General features: G+C 44.8%; 1 protein-coding gene across 1 annotated transcript in view; it reads left to right on the forward strand.

The window, feature by feature from the left end:
- The window catches only part of si:zfos-2326c3.2 (mitogen-activated protein kinase kinase kinase kinase 4), a 280,480-nt gene that overhangs the window by 251,509 nt on the left and 10,109 nt on the right, over window positions 1–18,862 (forward strand). Inside the window, exons 28-30 of the mRNA XM_055644013.1 lie at window positions 371–520; window positions 8,203–8,362; window positions 16,671–16,810. Coding sequence (XP_055499988.1) covers window positions 371–520; window positions 8,203–8,362; window positions 16,671–16,810 — 450 coding nt within the window. The remainder of the gene's footprint in view (window positions 1–370; window positions 521–8,202; window positions 8,363–16,670; window positions 16,811–18,862) is intronic.

Genomic DNA, 18,862 nt, shown 5'->3' on the forward strand with positions numbered 1-18,862 from the left:
TGGTAGTGTGTGTGGTAGTGTGTGTGTTGTGTGGTAGTGTGTGTGTAGTGTGTGTGTAGTGTGTGTGTGGTGTGTAGTGTGTGTGTGGTAGTGTGTGTGGTGTGTAGTGTGTTGTGTAGTGTGTGTGTTGTGTAGTGTGTGTGTATGTGTGTTGTGTAGTGTGTGTATGTGTGTAGTGTGTGTGTTGTGTAGTGTGTGTGTTGTGTGGTGTGTGTGTAGTGGGTGTGGTGTGTGTGTTTTGTTGAGTGTGTGTATTGTGTGTGCTGTGTGTGTGTTGTGTAGTGTGTGTGTTGTGTAGTGTGTGTGTTGTGTAGTGTGTGTGTAGTGTGTTGCATTACCCAATGTAGTCAAGCTGTCTTTTCTCTTGCAGTCATTCTCGTCTCTCCCACATAAACCGCTGGCAGTGGATCTCACAGTTGAGGAAGGCCAGAGACTGAAGGCAATCTATGGTTCTACTTCAGGGTTCCACGCCATTGACGTTGATTCGGGAACAGTTTATGACATCTACCTTCCAACTCACGTAAGAACTTCTGACCTTTTAGCAGTCCACATCCCGTGAGGGGTTTAGCTTTGGGGTGTTGATGTTGCAACAAGTGGACACTCGTGTTAGAAGCATCATATATCTGCCTTGTATATTGAATCCACATCACTGGCCCCAGTTCCAAAGTCACTTCTCAGCACAAGAGGGGTTTGGCAATGGATGCATACTCTGATTCATTTAGAACATGTTTTGGATGATCTACACTAGTTACCTTTAAAACAAAAATGCTAACCTCTTCTTATGTAAGGACAATCCCATAAATACAGCCACCTGTGAATGTAATACATTCTAACACATTGTCAATCGGTGTTAATTCTCTGACGGTACACACCTATACAGCATACCAGCACCATTTTAATGTCATTCTTTTGTTTTCAGGCCTTTCCACAGATACTACCTGACCTACTGAATGTTTCTAGTTGTGTGACATATGTTCATCAATCACTTACAAAATTCTTAAGGGGTTGGACAGGCTAGATGCAGGACGATTGTTCCCGATGTTGGGGAAGTCCTGAACAAGGGGTCACAGTTTAAGGATAAGGGGGAAATCTTTTAGGACCGAGATGAGGAAAACATTTTTCACACAGAGAGGGGTGAATCTCTGGAATTCTCTGCCACAGAAGGTAGTTGAGGCCAGTTAGTTGGCTATATTTAAGAGGGAGCTAGATGTGGCCCTTGTGGCTAAAGGGATCAGGGGGTATGGAGAGAAGGCAGGTACAGGATACCGAGTTGGATGATCAGCCATGATCATATTGAATGGTGGTGCAGGCTCGAAGGGCCGAATGGCCTACTCCTGCACCTATTGTCTATGTTTCTATGTGTGTACCGGCCTCTTTTCCCCTACATTAAAAAAGCACTGATCATACTTTGGGAGCTATGCTTTTTGATGTTACTACATTAATGCTTAATACAGTTAATATATTTTTTTAATTGTTCAGCTTTTAACCTTGGGGCTTGCTGTCCATCAAAATTTCAGCAAAATCAGTGAGGCTAGTATGAAAACAGAAATTACTAGACATTCAGTAGGTCAGGTAGTATCTGTGAAAAGGCATGCAAGAATATCACTATTCTGGAAAGAGAATGTACAATAAACAGTCATACAGCACAGAAACAAGCCCTTCGGCCCAACTTGCCCATGCCGACAAGATGCCCCATCTACACTAGTTCCACCTGCCTGCATTTGGCCCATGTCCTTCTAAACCACTTTGATCAAAGTACATCTAAATTCCATCCATCCAAGTGTCTTTTAAATGTTGTGATAATACCTGTACCAGTTTCGACTACTTCCACCTAGCAATTCATTGTGTATAACCACTATCCTTGGAGTAAAAAAGTTGCCCTTTAGTATTGTATTAAATCTTTCCCCTCTGTCCCGTGGTTCTAGATTCCCCTACTCTTGGTAACACAGAGGGTCTTAGTTTTGTACATCCAGTATGGTCACATGCCCTTCATCCCATGCTGACCATTGATCACCTGTTTGCATTAGTGCTATGTTATCCTACTTTCTCATCCACTGCTTACACAATAGGGGTTAATTTACAGAGGCCAATTAACCTACAAACCCGCACATCTTTGGAATGTGAGAGGAACAGGACCACCCACGTGGTCACAGGGAGATTGTGCAAACTCCACATAGTCAGCACCCGGGGTCAGGACACCATAACACAAGATTCTCGATCTCTTTCCTATACCTCATCTCATCATTGTTGTAGATCCGGCCAATGACGGTGGAATGATCAGAGAACTTAAAGATCGAGTCAGTGTTGTACTTGGCCACACAGTCATGGGTCTACAGGGAGTAGAGCATGGGACTGAGCACACAACCCTGAGGGACAACAGTGTTGAAGGTCGATGTGAAGGAAACGACAATTGTATGAATAACAACACTACACTTGTTACAAATTCGAATATTCTGTTCATACTTAACAATGTCTACGAAATTTATCGGTTTGGCCATTCAATCCCTGTTCACTGTGGGAGGTGAAAATTTGACTCGTACCCTTGAAGCTGTATAATTAAATTTAGAGTCTTGTTTTTAACACATCAGTGCTCTGTTGAAGAACTACATGTATTAACCATGGCTGCGTTAATTGTGTGCCTGCATGTACAAAGTGTACATGTATACATCCTGCTCACATTGTGATTATCAATGTTTTTCTTTACTTTTCAATTCTGCACAAGTTCATAAAAAAACTAGAAAGACATGAACAGCCATTCAGACCCTCAAGCCATTCTTGTCCTTTAAATGGATTTTGGCTAACCTGTACTTTAACTCTATGTGTTGAACCCTGACAAACCATCAATAATCTTGCATAACACAAAGTGATGAAAGAATGCAATGCATACAATGCTGTCTAATCCCTCCCATCAGACAATATCTTGGGAGGGATTAGACAATGCCAGCATTTGGAGTCGAGATCCTTCTCTGTAGTCTGAAGAAGAGTCCCAACATAAAATGTCAGTCAGAAGAAGGGGCCCGACCCGAATTGTTACAGTCTGAAGGGTCCTGACCAGAAACCTCACTTATCCGTTCCCTCCACAGATACAGCCAGACCCATTGAGTTCCTCCCACACTTTTTGTTCTACGCCAAGATTCCAGCAATTTGCAGTTCCTTGCATCTCTGATAATTCTGTACAATCTAGTTGATTAATTCTTCAAATGGTAACAGGTTCAGTTAATTAATTTTAACGTTTTCAGGGTGATAGGTTTCTGACCTCAACCACTTATTCTCTGCAAGGATATGCCTCTTGTCTTCATTGCAGGATATATATCTACCTGTGGTCCACAATAGTCTTGCAGCGCAAAACTCTTTCTGATCACTGGGAACTGAACCTCAGTCTATGATGGAACACCAAGATCCCCTCTGGAAATCCCTCACTACCCAAGGTCTGGCAGGATGCCTTGCCAATAACATTTGCTGAATAAATCAACTGCAAAGCAACAAACTTCACAAAAGTTCACATTAAACTGTCTTCAACTACATGAGTTTTCTCTGCCTGCTGTTCTACTGACCCTTTTAAGAAAAAAAACATTAACCCTTTCTGTCGGAAGGAACTGCAGATGCTGCTTTACACCGAAGATAGACACAAAAAGCTGGAGTAACTCAGCGGGTCAGGCAGTATCTGTGGACAAAAGGAAGAGGTGATGTTTCGGGTCTGAAAAAGGGTCTCGACCTAAAACGTCACTTTTTCCTTTCTTCCAGAGATGTTGCCTGATCCGTTGAGTTACTCCAGCTTTTTGTGCCTATCTTCCCATTAACCCTTTGCTATGTTTCAGTCTGTTAACATCTCTATTGTTCAGGTTCAGGTTTAGTTTATTATTGTCCTGGGGTGTACCAGGATACAGTGAAAAGCTTTGTTTTGCATGCAACCCAATCAGATCAGATAATACTACACATACATGCAATTAAATCACACTCCAATACAATAGTTTGAGCAATGGGGAAGATACAGAGTGCAGAATATAGCTCTCAGCATTGTAGCGCACCAGTTCCATGGACAAAGTCCAATGCGCTCAATGGGGTGAGGTGCAAAGGACAGTACCCTAGCTTATGGGCGGACCATACAGAAGCCTGATAACAGAGGGAAAGAAGCTGTCCCCGAGTCTGGTGGAGTGCACTTTCAAGCTTCAGTATCTTCAGATTCAGATTCAGATTCAACTTTAATTGTCATTGTCAGTGTACAGTACAGAGACAACGAAATGCAGTTAGCATCCCCCTGGAAGAGCGACATAGAATATGATTTCAATAAATAAATCTATTTACATGCATACAGTCATAGTGTTTTTCCTGTGGGAGGAGTGTCCGGGGGAGATGGGGGGTGTGATTGGCAGTCACCGAGGTACAGTGTTGAGTAGTGTGACAGCCGCAGGGAAGAAGCTGTTCCTGGACCTCCTGGTCCGGCAACGGAGAGACCTGTAACTTGTGCCAGACGGGAGCAGGGAGGAGAAGGAATGACCAGAATGTGACGTCTTTAATAATGTTGCCTACTTTTCCAAAGCAGTATGAAGTTTCGATGGAGTCAATGGTGGGGAGTCTGGTCTGTGTGATGGACTGCACTACATCTACAACTCTCTGCAAGTTCTTGCTCTCTTGGGCAGAGCTGTTCAGAAACTGAGATGTGATGTAGCCCGACAGTATACTTTGTCAGATGAGGCATTAAAATGAGGGCCCAGGCAACCTCTGAAACAGACATAACTGTTCCCCCTGGCAATAGACTTACGTGATGCGACTCTGTCCCTGGGTCCTTGAAACAGGTCGTCTGATCTGTGTCACAGAGCTCAGGCACAGAGACCATCACACGTCCCACGTCCCCCATCACTATAGTGGCTTGATTTCATTATTACATGAATGTTTACAACATCTTCCTTGCATCAAATAAATTTGGCATGTTCATAAATTCATAAATTGTAGGATCAGAATTGGGCCATTTGGCCCATCAAGTCCACTCATGGTGGACCTATCGTTCCCTCTCAACCCCATTCTCCTGCCTTCTCCCCATAACCCCCGACACCAGTGCTAATCAAATATCTATCAATCTCCGCCTTAAAAATAGCTGATCAAAACTTTAAAGGATCCATTGTATTTGGGGAAAGAAAATTTGAGATTATCTTTTAGTTTAGTTTAGATTTGTTTAGTTTAGACATACAGCATGGAAACAGGCCCTTCAGACCACCGAGTCTGCATCGACTGTACACTAGCCTGTAGAGTCATAGAGTGATACAGTGTGGAAACAGGCCCTTCGGCCCAACTCGCTCACATCGGCCAACCAATATCGCGGCTATATTTAAGAGGGAGTTAGATGTGGCCCTTGTGGCTAAGGGGATCAGGGGGTATGGAGAGAAGGCAGGTACGGGATACTGAGTTGGATGATCAGCCATGATCATATTGAATGGCGGTGCAGGCTCGAAGGGCCGAATGGCCTACTCCTGCACCTAATTTCTATGTTTCTACCCAAGACCCACTTGCCCGCGCTTGGTCCATAACCCTCCAAACCTGTCCTATCTATGTACCTGTCCAACTGTTTCTTAAATGATGGAATAGTCCCAGCCTCAACTACCTCCTCTGGCAGCTTACTCACAAGGGACAATTTTACAATTTTACCAAAACCGATTAACCTACAAAACTGTACATCTTTGGAATGTGGGAGGAAACTGGAGCATCTGGAGAAAACCCAAACAGGTCACAGGGAGACCGTACAAACTCCATACAGATAGATAGCACCTGTAGTCAGGATAGAACCCAGGTCTCTGGCGCTGTAAGGCAGCAACTCTACTGCTGAGCCTCTGTGCTGCCGTCTTCCTTTGTCAAAGTGCATCTTGATTTTACACTGAACGATCGGGCTGTAATGTTGGGAATATATCCCACTCGGGGATTATGTTGAGTTAATCGACTATTAATTCAGAGAGTTCGAGTGGTATTCTAGAGACTTGAACTGTTGATCCAAAGACCTGGACTAATAATCAAGTGACACAAGGAACTACAGATGCTGGAATCTTGCGTAGAACACAAAATGCCTGAGTAATTCAGCGGGTCAGGCGACGTTTTGGGTCGGTACCTTCAGTCTGAAGAAGGATCCTGACCCAAACTGTTGCCCTTCCGTGTCCTTAATGATGCTAAAAAAAATGACACTGGCATAACTCAGCGGGTCAGGCAGCATCTCCAGAGACCGAGGATGGATAATGATGCAGGTACGTTAACTAGCAGTGAACTGCAGCAATTCTTGAAAATTAAAGCCTGTTGGATTGAAATATTAATACAGTAAACTCATTATTATCGACCTCCTTATAATGGAATTCCGATTCCTGGATTCCATGCCCAGTTCCAGACCGAGAGTCTGAAGGATCCCAACATGAAATGCCGCCTATCCAGAGATGCTGCATGACCCGTTGAGTACTTTAGACTTTAGAAATACAGCGTGGAAACAGGCTGTATTTTGGCCCAACGAGTCCGCGCAGACCAGTGATCACCCCATGCACTAGCACTAAGGACAATTTACAATTTTACCGAAGCCAAGTAACCAGCAGACCTGCACGCCATTGGAGAGAAACAAGATCACTCGGTGAAAACACACGCGGTCACTGTGAGAATGTACAGGCTCTGTACAGACAGCACCCGTAGTCAGGATTGAACCAGGGTCTCTGGCGCTTCAAAGGGCCTGTCCTACTTGCCAATTTTTACGGCGACAGACGGCATGATTGACTGACATATCAGGTCACCGAAAAATTTGCGACATGATGACGTATGACCCGCGGTGTTTTTTTCAAGTGTTGCAACATTTTTTTGTGTCGCCGCTGGATTTTGAAATGTTCAAAATCTTTTGGCGACACTGAAACGACGCCGGCAGTCGCCGAAAAAATCGCCAAGTGGGACAGGCCCTTAAGGCAACAACTTTACCACTGTGCCACTGTGCCGCCCTTTGTTGTCAAACTAGAAAGAAAAATAATGACTTTTCTGGCATAGCACTGAGAAATATATATTTTTTGTTTCATCATTATTTCTAATTGTGTAGCCTATATTCCAGTGAAATCACGTCATGGGTTTGGGGAGAGAAAGTCTCCCGCAATTTGTGCCTCAGTTTCTCCACCATTTTGTGTCCTTTTCTGTATTAACCAGTATCTGCAGTTATTTGTTTCTGCTACATGCAATGATTGTCCCTTATAGACTCAAATGCTGGAGTAACTCAGCAGGTGAGGCAGCATCCCTGGAGAGAAGAAATGGGTGGCGTTTCGGGTCCCGACCCTTCTTCAGACTGAAGGTTCTTGACCCGAATCGTCGCTCATTCCTTCTCTCCAGAGATGCTGCCTCACCCGCTGAGTTACTCCAGCATTTATTGTCTACCTTCGATTTAACCCAGCATCTGTAGTTCTTTCTTACATATGATAGTCCCTTACTCAGATATAGCAGACAATCGGCAACACGACACCATCCCCCCCCCTCCCAACTCCCCATGATCCGTTATAGCGAGGGTTGACTGTACTGCCTCGTGCAGTACAGGAGGAAGTTTGTAGTGGAGGAATGAAAGGGTTAACATCCCTCGAGTGCAGCAACACATTCTGCTCAGCACAGTAGCCTGAGGCGGACTAATTTGGTTGATCTGCCCTTGTTATTTCCACGCTCCCGGCTTTGATGGGTTCCAAAAATAAAGCACCCCCCTCCGGTGCCTCGACGCTACGCGGCATGCTGCTGGCGTGGGCATCCCCAAGTGACAGGCTAGCTTGCCTTGGACATCACCTGATGGCAAGGAAGCCTTTATTAAGCCGGCTTGCCGTCAACCATCGCTGTGTTGTTAGCAAGCTGGGCGATTGAAATTCACTCACTGCCTTTGCTCTCATCACACATACCTCATGAGAATAATAAGGCAGCGGATGAAAATTGCCCTCCGACTGTGGATGCCTGTCCTGATGCTGAGGATAGTGGCTGCTGAGAAATGGGATTCCTGTGTTCACGTAGAAACACACAGCCTGGCAAGTGGAGTGAAAAAAGCAATGTGATCTCTCTCTCTCACTGTTTCCTGCAAATGGGACTAAAAACCCTAAGTGATGAATAGTGTTGCTAACAATCTTGTGCTTAAATTGTGTGTGCTCGCTGTGTGTTTGCCACTGCTGTGGAGTTAATTTGCTGGCCAAGTAGTAACATTTCTCCCGTGAACCTCTGATTCAGATTCAAGGCAGCATTCAGCCACACGCTATAATCATCCTTCCAAACACTAACGGGATGGAGCTGCTGGTTTGCTACGAAGATGAAGGGGTTTACATCGATACCTACGGACGGATCATAAAGGAGACAGTCATGCAGTGGGGAGAGATGCCGTCTTCGATCGGTAAGTCTGCTTGCTTTCATTACCACTGCTCTACTTAAGGTTACCATCTCAGGCTATCATCTGCCCGATTTCTGCCGTGCAAAACCTTTCCTGTTCTGTAACTACAGAACAAAACTTGTCTCTCTCCATCTTTCCAACCAAAATTTAGCTACAACAGTATGTTGTTTTTTTTGACCCACTGAGATCTGAGTATTAGTTTTTTTATTACACAGATGTGGTCTGACCTGCTGAATGATTCAAGTATGTTGGCCATCAAGCCTGTGCACACGAGTTCCATATTATCCCACTTTCGCATCCACTCCTTTGACACTGCGAGCAATTCCCTTATATTCTCTTATGTGATCCCTTCAAATGCATTTATATTTCATCTGTCAAAATCTCAAGGCAGACACAAGGAACTGCAGATGCTAGTTTACAAAAAAGACACAAAGTGCTGGAGTAATTCAAAGGTTCGGGCAGCATCTCTGGTGAACGTGGATAGGTGACATTTCAGGTTGAGACCCTTCCTCATAACTTGAAGACATCCCACATTGTTTTGGAATGTCATTAATATGGAAAGGGTGCATAAAATCTTTACAAGAACATGACCAGGTCTGAAATGTTTGAATTATAAGAAGAGGCTGGATAGACTAGGGCTTTCTTCCCTGAAGCACAGGAGGTTGAGGGGTGATCTTGCAGCAGTTTACAAAATCATGAGGAGCATAGGTAAATTGAATAGCCACATTTTGCTTCCCGGGTTTTGAGAGTATAAAGCTAGAGGGTATAGATTTAAGCTGAGAGGGGAAAGGTTTAAAAGGAGAGTGATGTGTTTCTGGAACGAGTTGCCAGTGTAAATGGTAGAGGTGGATACAGTTACGATGTTTAAAAGATGCTTGGACAGGCACATGGATAGGAAACGTCTGGAGGAATGTTGGCAACGCACAATCAAGTGACACTACCCTGGTTCAGCAAATTGGTCAGCATAGACAAGTTGGGCTGAAGGGCCTGTATCCATGCAAACAGCTCTTCAAAATAAGTACATCTTAAAGGACGGACCAGTGGCTTAGCAGTAGAGTTGCTGCCTCACAGCATCAGTGACCCGGGTTCGATCCTGACTATGGGTGCTGTCTGTACGGATTTTGTATGTTCTTCCTGTGACCACGTGGGTTTCCTCTGGGTGCTCCGGTTTACTCCCACACTACAAAGATGTGCGGATTTGTAGGTTAATTGGCTTCGGTAAAATTGTAAATTGTCCCTAGGATATATACATGTGTAGGATAGTGTTAGTGTATGAGATTATCGCTGGTCAGAGCAGACTCGATGGGCCGAAGGACCTGTTTCCGTGCTGTATCTCTAATGTCTAAAGAAGTTTAATGTGGGAATTCTAGAGCCCAACACCTTTTAGCATGGCTGGCCCATATAGAAATATCCTGGGATAGAAAATATAGGTGGATCCTTTAGCTTTAACTCTCTCCTCACAATGTCACTAGCAGTTGGCTGACCGACAATCATCATTGGGTTAGCACAGAGGCGCAGCTGGTAGAGCCACTGCCTCACAGAAACAGAGATCCAGGTTCGATTCTGAGGTCCGATGCTGTCGGTGTGGAGTTTGCACCCTCTGCCAGTCACTGTTTCTTCCTGGTGGCCCTGGTTTTCTCCTTCATTCCAAAGACATGAGGGCTGGTAGATCAATTGGCCGATGTGAATTGCCCCTAGTGTGAGTAAGTGAGTGGTGGAATCAGTGGTATGTAGATGGACTCAGTAGACAGAAGGACCTGCTTTGTGCTATATACATGTGCAATATTATGTTTCTTCTCATCCTTCCCTTCAGGGGACCCTAAACACAGCAGAATATCTCAGCTTCCCCTTGCTACTTAAAATTGTAAGATTCAAAAAGGAAACTCTTTCATCCTGACTCTGTGAAATAGCAATCCATTTAGTTCCACTTCCCAAAATCCTTTCCCATACCAGATCAGGTCATTGAGGCAAGTACTACAGAAGAATTTGGTCAAGTACATGCATAGGCAAGGTTAGAGGAATATGGGCCAAACGGGACTAGCTTCGATGGGACATCTTGATCGGCATGGACAAACTGAGCCAAAGGAGCTGTTTCCATGCTGTATGACTCTGATTCTAAATAGGTATACCACAGTTTCATGGTGAAACGAGATAGAATCATCAGCAGGGCACAAATCAGGTGTCCATGACATAAAACCCCAGCAATATTTTATGTATACAAATTGCCAGAATAACTCAGTGGGTCAGGCAACACCTCTGGGGAACATGGATAGGTGATGTTTTGGCTCAGACTGGAGTCTTCCTAAATCTGAAGAATGGTCTCAACCCAAAACGTTACATATCCATGATCTCCAGGGATGCTGACTGACCTGCTGAGTTACTCCAGCATTTTGTGTTTCTTTTTTGGAAACCGGCATCTGCTGTTCCTTATTCCTTCGATTTTTATTAACCATTTTTCAAGTGTTTATCACATTCCCCATTTAAAAGTAGCTGCTCCTTTCTGCTCTCATTTCAGGCAGTGTAATCCGGGTCATAACGAGTTGCAATGTGACTCATTGCTGTTTATATGGGCAATAACAATTGGCATGGCAACAAATTCTGTACTGTGGGGAAATACTGTAGATGCAGGTAATCTGTGTGGGTAATGGTTTGCTGGTAAACCTCTGATGCAAAACTAGGGCTTGGAATGATTGCTTCTTCAGTTTCTTCACTTTAAACCTTACCTTAAACCTGGATAGAATGGATGTGAAGAGGATGTTTCCACTCGTGGGAGAGTCTAGGACCAGAGGCCATAGCATCAGAATAAAAGGATGTACATTTAAAAAGGCGATGAGGAATTTCTTTGGCCAGAGGGTGGTGAATCTGTGGAATTCAACGCCACAGACGGCTGTGGAGGTCAAGTCATTTTTTTAAGTTGGAGATTGACAGATTTTTGATTAGTAAGGATGTCAATGGTTACGGGGAGAAGGCAGGAGAATGGGGTTGAGAAGGAAAAAATAGATCATCCATGATTGCATGGCGGTGTAGACTTCGAATGGCCTAATTCTGCTCCTATACATTGTGAATATATAAATCATCAGTTACTCCTCTCTAAATTCTCAGTAACTCTACACTCAGAGATTTGTAATAGATTACAAATTATTTTTTATAAATTTATAAAAATCATTCCTGTTATAAATTTGCAATAGAAATCAAACTTAAGCTGTATGGTACTAGGATAATTGCCATAGAGTCGTACAGCATGGAAACAGACCATTCAGCCCATCTTGCCCATGCTGACCAAGATGCCTCATCTATGCTCATCCCACCTGCCCTTATCCCAATTACCCTTTCCTCTCCATGTAACTGTCCAAGCGTCTTTTAAATGTAGTGAAAGCCCTGTCCCACGGTACGAGTTCATTCCAAGAGCTCTCCCGAGTTTGCCCTGAATCAAACTCAGAGATTTACGGTAATGGCCACTCGTCGGTATTCGGGGCTCTCGTGGACATTTTTCAACATGTTGAAAATTCTTCATGCGTCTTCCCGTGTTTACCTGCCGTTAGCGAGTCTTCCCGAGTACCTGCTGTTAGCATTACGAGCCGCGAAAAGACGTCCCCGAGCTCCGACGTACCCGCTACGTTCATTCTCCGTGCTTACCACGAGTTTGATTTTTTTTTTAACTCGGGAGAGCCCTTGGAATGAACTCGTACCGTGGGACAGGGCTATTATAATACCTCCTCAACTATCTCCTCGGGCAGTTTGTTCTATATACTCACTACCACCTGTGTGAAAGTGGAAAATTGTAGATGTTATGTTTAGTTTAGAGTTACAGCACTAAACGTTATTCACGTTATTCCCATTTATCACGTAGTGTACATTGTGGATGGCTCGATTGTAATCATGCATTGTCTTTCCATTGACTGGATAGCATGCAACACAAGCTTTTCACTGTACCTCAGTAAACATGATAATAAATTGTACTAAACTAAACTAGATTATCCTGCTCGGGACTGTCTAATTCAGCTCTACCCCATTGAGGACATTGGACTTTGTTTTGGGAACCGATGCACTACAAAGCGTAACAATGTTGAGTACTGAGAAATGTGGGACAAAGGACAATGGGGACCCAGAGTGGGGGAACTATTGAAGGGGGGGGGGGGGGGGGGGGGGACAAAAGGGGGAGCTTTGTAACTTTGTCAGCGCCATAGGAGGCCGCTATTTGTGTACATAGTGGATGTAAGCAAAGAATTTCACTGTGCCTAGTCACATGTGACAATAAAGTATTCCTAACTATATTCTGTCCACTGTATCTTCCCCTTTGCTCTATCGATTGGACTTGAGTTTGAACTGATTGTATTCAAGTGTGATGTAGCTGATCTGTTTGGACAGCATGCAAAACAAAACTTTTCACTGTACCTCGGTACACATGACAATAATAAGCCTAAAGGTAAACATTGCCCTACTGCACTCCAAGACAGCAATAAATTGCAGAGAGTTGTGGACGCAGCCCAGAGCATCACGCAAACCAACCTCCCTTCCATTGACTCCATCTATACTTCATGCTGCCTCGACAAGGCCACCAGCATAATCAAGGACAAGTCGCCACTTGGCCATTCCCTCTTCTCCCCTCTCCCATCAGGCAAGATGCACACGAGTGTGGAAACGCACAGATTCAGGGAAAGTTTCTTCCCAGCTGTTATCTGGCAACTGAACCGTCCTATCAACAAATAGAGAGCAGTATTGACCTCCCATCTACCTCATTGGAGACCTTCAGACTATCTTTATTTGAACTTTACTAGATTTTATCTTGCATTAAACATTATTCCCTTTATCCTGTGTCTGTACACTGTGGACGGCTTGATTGTAATCACATATATTATTGACTAGATAGCACCAAACAACAAAGCGTTTCACTATACCTCGGTGACGCATGACAAACTAAACTAAACTACTGGCCTGCCCAGGGAGAAACAATATTAAAATCCAATTGTTCTAAGTTTCCAACAACATGTGCTGGTCAGGACAATGTGAGCTTATGACCTGGACATTGATGCGATATTGTGGCATCGTTCAGTGGTGCTTTATTTGTCACTTGAGCAACTGCACAGTGAAATTCATTTTGCATCTATTACGCATGCGGGCGCTGCCATTTTTCACACCATTATTCAAAGTCTGGTTGGCCGGCATAAACCTATGTTCTCGATTCCCCTACTCTGAGCAAGAGACTCTGTGCGTCTACCCGACCTATTCCTCTCATGTTCCTGTAAACCGCAGTCCCTGCTCTCTTCTCGCCCGCCCATCTTTGTGACCCAGGGGGCAAGCCTCCCGCATCTGACCTTGAAGGCGCTGGAGGCAATACTCCGGTTCACCCTCCTGCCGGCCCTTGATCCTCACGCCCGAGGAATTAAATCACCCATTGTGCATCTGATTGGAAATTGGGCCATTGGTGCAAGTACGATTCATGACTCGAAGTGCCTGCTCAAGTGTGTAGAGTGCAACCTGACCTGGAAATGTTTGCAATGGGATTCCTCTTGGGAAGTAACTGGACAATGTATAACTACCACTGAAAAGGCGACACAATGCATGTGGATTTTTAGGCCAGAATTTTTAAGTAGGTTACTAATCAACTTTGATATTCCCGTCATAATAATATTCCACAGTGAGTCGCACTACTTACAAACATTCTGTACTATTTTAACTCCAACTCTCCAAAGTGTGGCCGTCACTAGCCCTCTGTCCCCTCGCACACCAATTACCAAGTGCTTGTCATAAATTCCGTCATTGTTTTCTGTCTGAAGAAGGGTCATCCATTCTTTCTCTCCGGAGATGTTGCCTGTCCTGCTGAGTTACTCCAGCATTTTGTGGCGATCTTTGGTGTAAACCTGCATCGGCACTTCCTTCCCACACACTGCTTGCTATCCTCTGTATTTTCTGCCTGAAGTGAGAGGGGAGGAGAGGGAATGACTCGGGTGAGAAAGGACCTTGATTATGTAGGGTTGAGGTTAAGCTTGGGCAGCTACTGTTTGTAGATTAAAGACACAGAACCCTGGCTGCTGGTCCAGTAACTCATCACTATACTTCCCCTCAGCACTGACCTTCTTCAGTTCAATCTCACTCCATACTTCAGCTCCCAGCAAATGAATCAATTTTGCTAAGGCTTTAAAATGATTGATGGCCTGAAGACCATAAGACATGAGAGGTGATTTAGGCCACTTGGCCGATCAAATCTACTCGACCATTCAATCATGGCTGATCTATTTTTCCCTCTCTCAACCCCATTGTCCTGCCTTCTCCCCGTAACCTTTGCAACCCTTACTAATCAAGAATCTATCAATCTCCACTTAAAAAATACCCAATAACTTTGCCTCCATGCCCACCTATGGCAATGAATTCCACAGGTTCAACACCCTCTGGCTAAGGAAATTCCTCCTCATCTCCATTCTAAAGGTACGTCCTTTTATTCTGAGGCTGTGCCCTCTGGTTCTAGACTCTCCCATTACTGAGAGCATCATTTCCAAGTCCATTCTATCCAGGCCTTTCACTATGCAGTAGGTTTCAATGAGATCCCCTCTCATCCTCCTAAACTCCAATGAGTACAGGCCCAGAGCTCATACATTAACCCAATCATCCCCGGGATCATTCTCATAAACCTCCTCTGGAATTTCTCCAATGCCACACATCCTTCCTCAGATATGGCGCCCAGAACTGCTCACAGTCATGAGAAGATAGGAGTTGGGACTTCTTATAGCTGATCATGTTGATCGCAGTCTGGAAAATATTTCTTAATGCTGACCTCAGCCTGGAATTTAAAAAAAACATATGAACTTTAAAATGATCACAGGTTTAGGTTAAGAAAGTATTGTAAGCTTTGTCCCTTTTCCAGTAATTGAAAGCTATTGGATATTGAAAGGCCTAGATAGAGCGGACATGGATAGGGTGGATGTTTCCAGTAATGGGAGAGTCCAGAACCAGAGGGCACAGCCTCAGAATAAAAGTACCTTCAGAATGGAGATGAGGAGGAATTTCTTTAGCCAGAGGGTGGTGAATCAGTGGAATGCATTGCCACAGACGACGTGGAGGCCAAGTCATTGGGTATTTTCAAGCTTCACTGTTGTACGCTGATATCTACTATTTGCCTTTATCAGTTGTTCACTGATTTTGGTACACAATACCAATATTTGGAGTTTTGGTCCCCAAATAAGCATTCGAATTTGTCATATTTCCAATAGAGTAGCTGTTTTAAAATGCTTATATTTCCTTCCCCAGCCTTCCCAGAGATAGAGGAAACATGAAGGAAATCAGCTGCATTTGTCTGTGAACGAATATAGGGACTGACAGATCTGGGACACCAAGCAGAACACTAAAAATACCGTTTGATGCTCTTCTTCTGCACTTAATTCTTTCCGACCTATATATTAGTCACTGATCTAAATGGACAAAATATCAGTCACATAAATATTAAAATGTGCAGTGAAGCCAAGAGGTGTTGACTGCATTCTATTATGATTTGTTCATCTGGTCGTTTATCATAGAGTCAAACAGCATGGAAACAGGTCCTTGGCCAAACTTGGCCACACCGACCCTCAGGTTCCTATTAAGCTGCTACGGTCAGGCAAACGCCTCCATTGCCATGCTGTGAGAACGGAGAGGTTGAGAAGGAGTTTCTTCACGGAGGCCATTAAGACTGTAAACTCCTATCTCACCAGGGACTAACTTTTACTGTACCACTCTACTGCTTTTTTTTTTAATTGCTGTTTTTTTCCCTTTTTCCTTCCGCCCACAATATGTGATTCTGTTTGTAGTTTGTTTGTCTGTTTGGCTGTTTGCACAAAGTCCGCGAGCATTGCCACTTTTCATTTCACTGCACATCTCGTATGTGTATGTGACGAATAAACTTGACTTGACTTGACTTGACTTGACTTGACATGTCCAATCTTCACTAGTCCAACCTGCCTGCATTTGGCCCATATCCCTCTAAACCTATCCTATCCATGTACCTGTCTCAATGTTTCCTAAACATTGCGATGGTACCTGCCTCAACTACATCCTCTGGCAGCTCATTCCACACACCCCTCTTTCTTTGGGGTGTGGGAGGAAACTGGAGCACTTGGAGAAAGCCCACACGGTCACAGGGACAATGTACGAACTTCGTGCAGACAGCGCCTGTGGTCAGGATCCAACACGGTGTCTCGCGCTGTAAGGCAGCAATTTACCAAGGTGCTGCCCGTTGTTTTCAAACTGGAAAGAAAAATGATTAACTTTCTGTCACAGCACTGAAAATTGAATATTTTTTTACATTTTTGTTTTATGTTTTTATTTCTTATTTTTGTAGCCTACATCCAGTCAAATCATGTCATGGGTTGGGGAGAGAAAGCGATTGAACTTCGTTGTGTGGAGAATGGACGTCTCGATGGAGTGTTTATGCACAAGAGGGCACAGAAACTGAAGTTCCTTTGTGAGAGGAATGACAAGGTAAGGTACAAGGAATGAAATGCTAATGCACTTGGTCAATGAACTCTCTGGGGCAGAGGTTTCTGCTTCATTAGCTTAATCATCAATGCATTGTTTAGGCAATATCCTGTATTGATTGTTTAGTTTAGGGGTACAGTGTAGAAACAGGCCCTTTGGCCCACCGAGTCTGCGCCGATCAGCGATCACCCCGTACACTAGTTCTATCTCACACCCTAGTGACAATTTACAGAAGCCAATTAACCTACAAACCTGCATGTCTTTGGAATGTGCGAGGAAACCGGCGCACTCGGAGAAAACCTACGCAGTCACAAGGAGAGCGTACAAACTCCATGCAGACAGCACCCGCAGTCAGGACCAAACCCAGGACTCTGGCGCTGTAAGGCAGCAACTATATCGCTGCGCCACTCACACATGGCCATCACCTCCCTTTTAGAGACATTAAGTCATACAGTGTAGAAACAGTCCCGTCAGCCTATCTTGCCCATGCTGACCAAGAAGCCAGCTACACTAGCCCCAATTGATTCTTTTTGACATTAACCTACACTAATGATAATTTACCGTGGCCAATTAACCTACCGGCACATCGTTGTTGTGCGAAAGGAAACTGGAGCACCAAGAAGAAACTTACACGGAAAGGGGGCGGCACAGTGGCAGAGTTGCTGCCTTGCAACGTCAGGGATCTGGGTTTGATGTTGACTAAGGGTGCTGTTTGTACGTTCTCCCTGTGACCGTGTGGTTTTTCTCCGGGTTTAGTTTGGTTTAGTTTAGAGATACAGTGCGGAACAGACCCTTCGGCCCACCGAGTTTGCGCTGACCAGCAAATCCCCGCACATTAACACTCTCCTACACTGGCGTGCTGGTTTCCTCCCACATTCCAAAGATGTGCAAAGACATATGTTAATTGGCTTTGGTAAAAAATTGTAATTTGTCCCTAGTGTGTAGGATAGTGCTAGTGTATGGGGTGATTGCTGGTCGGCGTGGACTCAGTGGGCCAAAGGCCCTTTTTCCATGCTGTATCTCTAATGTGATCAGGAACGTGCAAAGTCTTATCCATACAACACCTGAGGTCAGAATTTAACCTGTGTGACTGGAGCTGTGAGGCACCAGCATCAACTGTTGCATCACTATGCAAACCGAATATGAACAATAGAGAGCAGGGAAGGGCTAAAATGCCATTTGGATATTGACGCCCTTTTCCACCTATTGAATGTTCACTTTAATTATTTTCTCTATGCCTTTAAACATGATTGAATACTCATATTGTGTGAAGAAGGGTTCCAACCAAAATCGCCACCATCCACTTTTCTACAGAGATGCTGCCAGACCCGCTGAGTTTACTCCAGCACTTTGTACCTGTCATTGAATAATCTCACATGCTTTATTTGCTTTCGCTGTTACATTTAACTCAATCAATTCAATTCAATTTATTTGTCATTTGGACCCCTTGAGGTCCAAACGAAATGACGTTTCTGCAGCCATACATTACAAACAAATAGACCCAAGACACAACATAATTTACATAAACATCCATCACATTGCTGTGATGGAAGGCCAAAAAACTTAACTCTCCACTGCACTCTCTCCCCCCGGTGTCAGAGTCAAAGTCAAAGCCCCCGGCTGGTGATGGCGATTGTCCCGCGGCCATTAAAGCCACGCCGGGTGATGCAAGGTCGCACACCGGGTTCTTGATGTTAGAGCCCCCGGCGTGCGCTCGCAGAGTCCCGCGGCCATTCCAAGCCGCGCGGGGCGGTGATGTCAAGCCCCGCTCCAGGAGCTCTTCGACCCCGCAACTCGGGTGGGAGAAGTCGCCGTTGCGGGAGCCCTGAAAAGCGGTCTCCCTCCAGGGACCCGCGGGCTCCCGGTGCCGCCGTCCGCCAGACCCACAGTTGCAGCCTCCGAATCTCCAGAGGTCGGGCCGCAGCAGCGCTCCACACGCTCTGGACTCGGCCAGCTCCGCGACGGTGAGGTGAGTAGTCGGCACCAGAGCCCCCGGTCTTCCTGTTGGAGGCCGCTCCACGTTGCAGCCCCAACGACAACGGAGACCCGACAAAG

Source organism: Leucoraja erinacea, chromosome 12, assembly GCF_028641065.1.
Source record: "Leucoraja erinacea ecotype New England chromosome 12, Leri_hhj_1, whole genome shotgun sequence".
Taxonomy (NCBI): Eukaryota; Metazoa; Chordata; class Chondrichthyes; order Rajiformes; family Rajidae; genus Leucoraja; species Leucoraja erinaceus.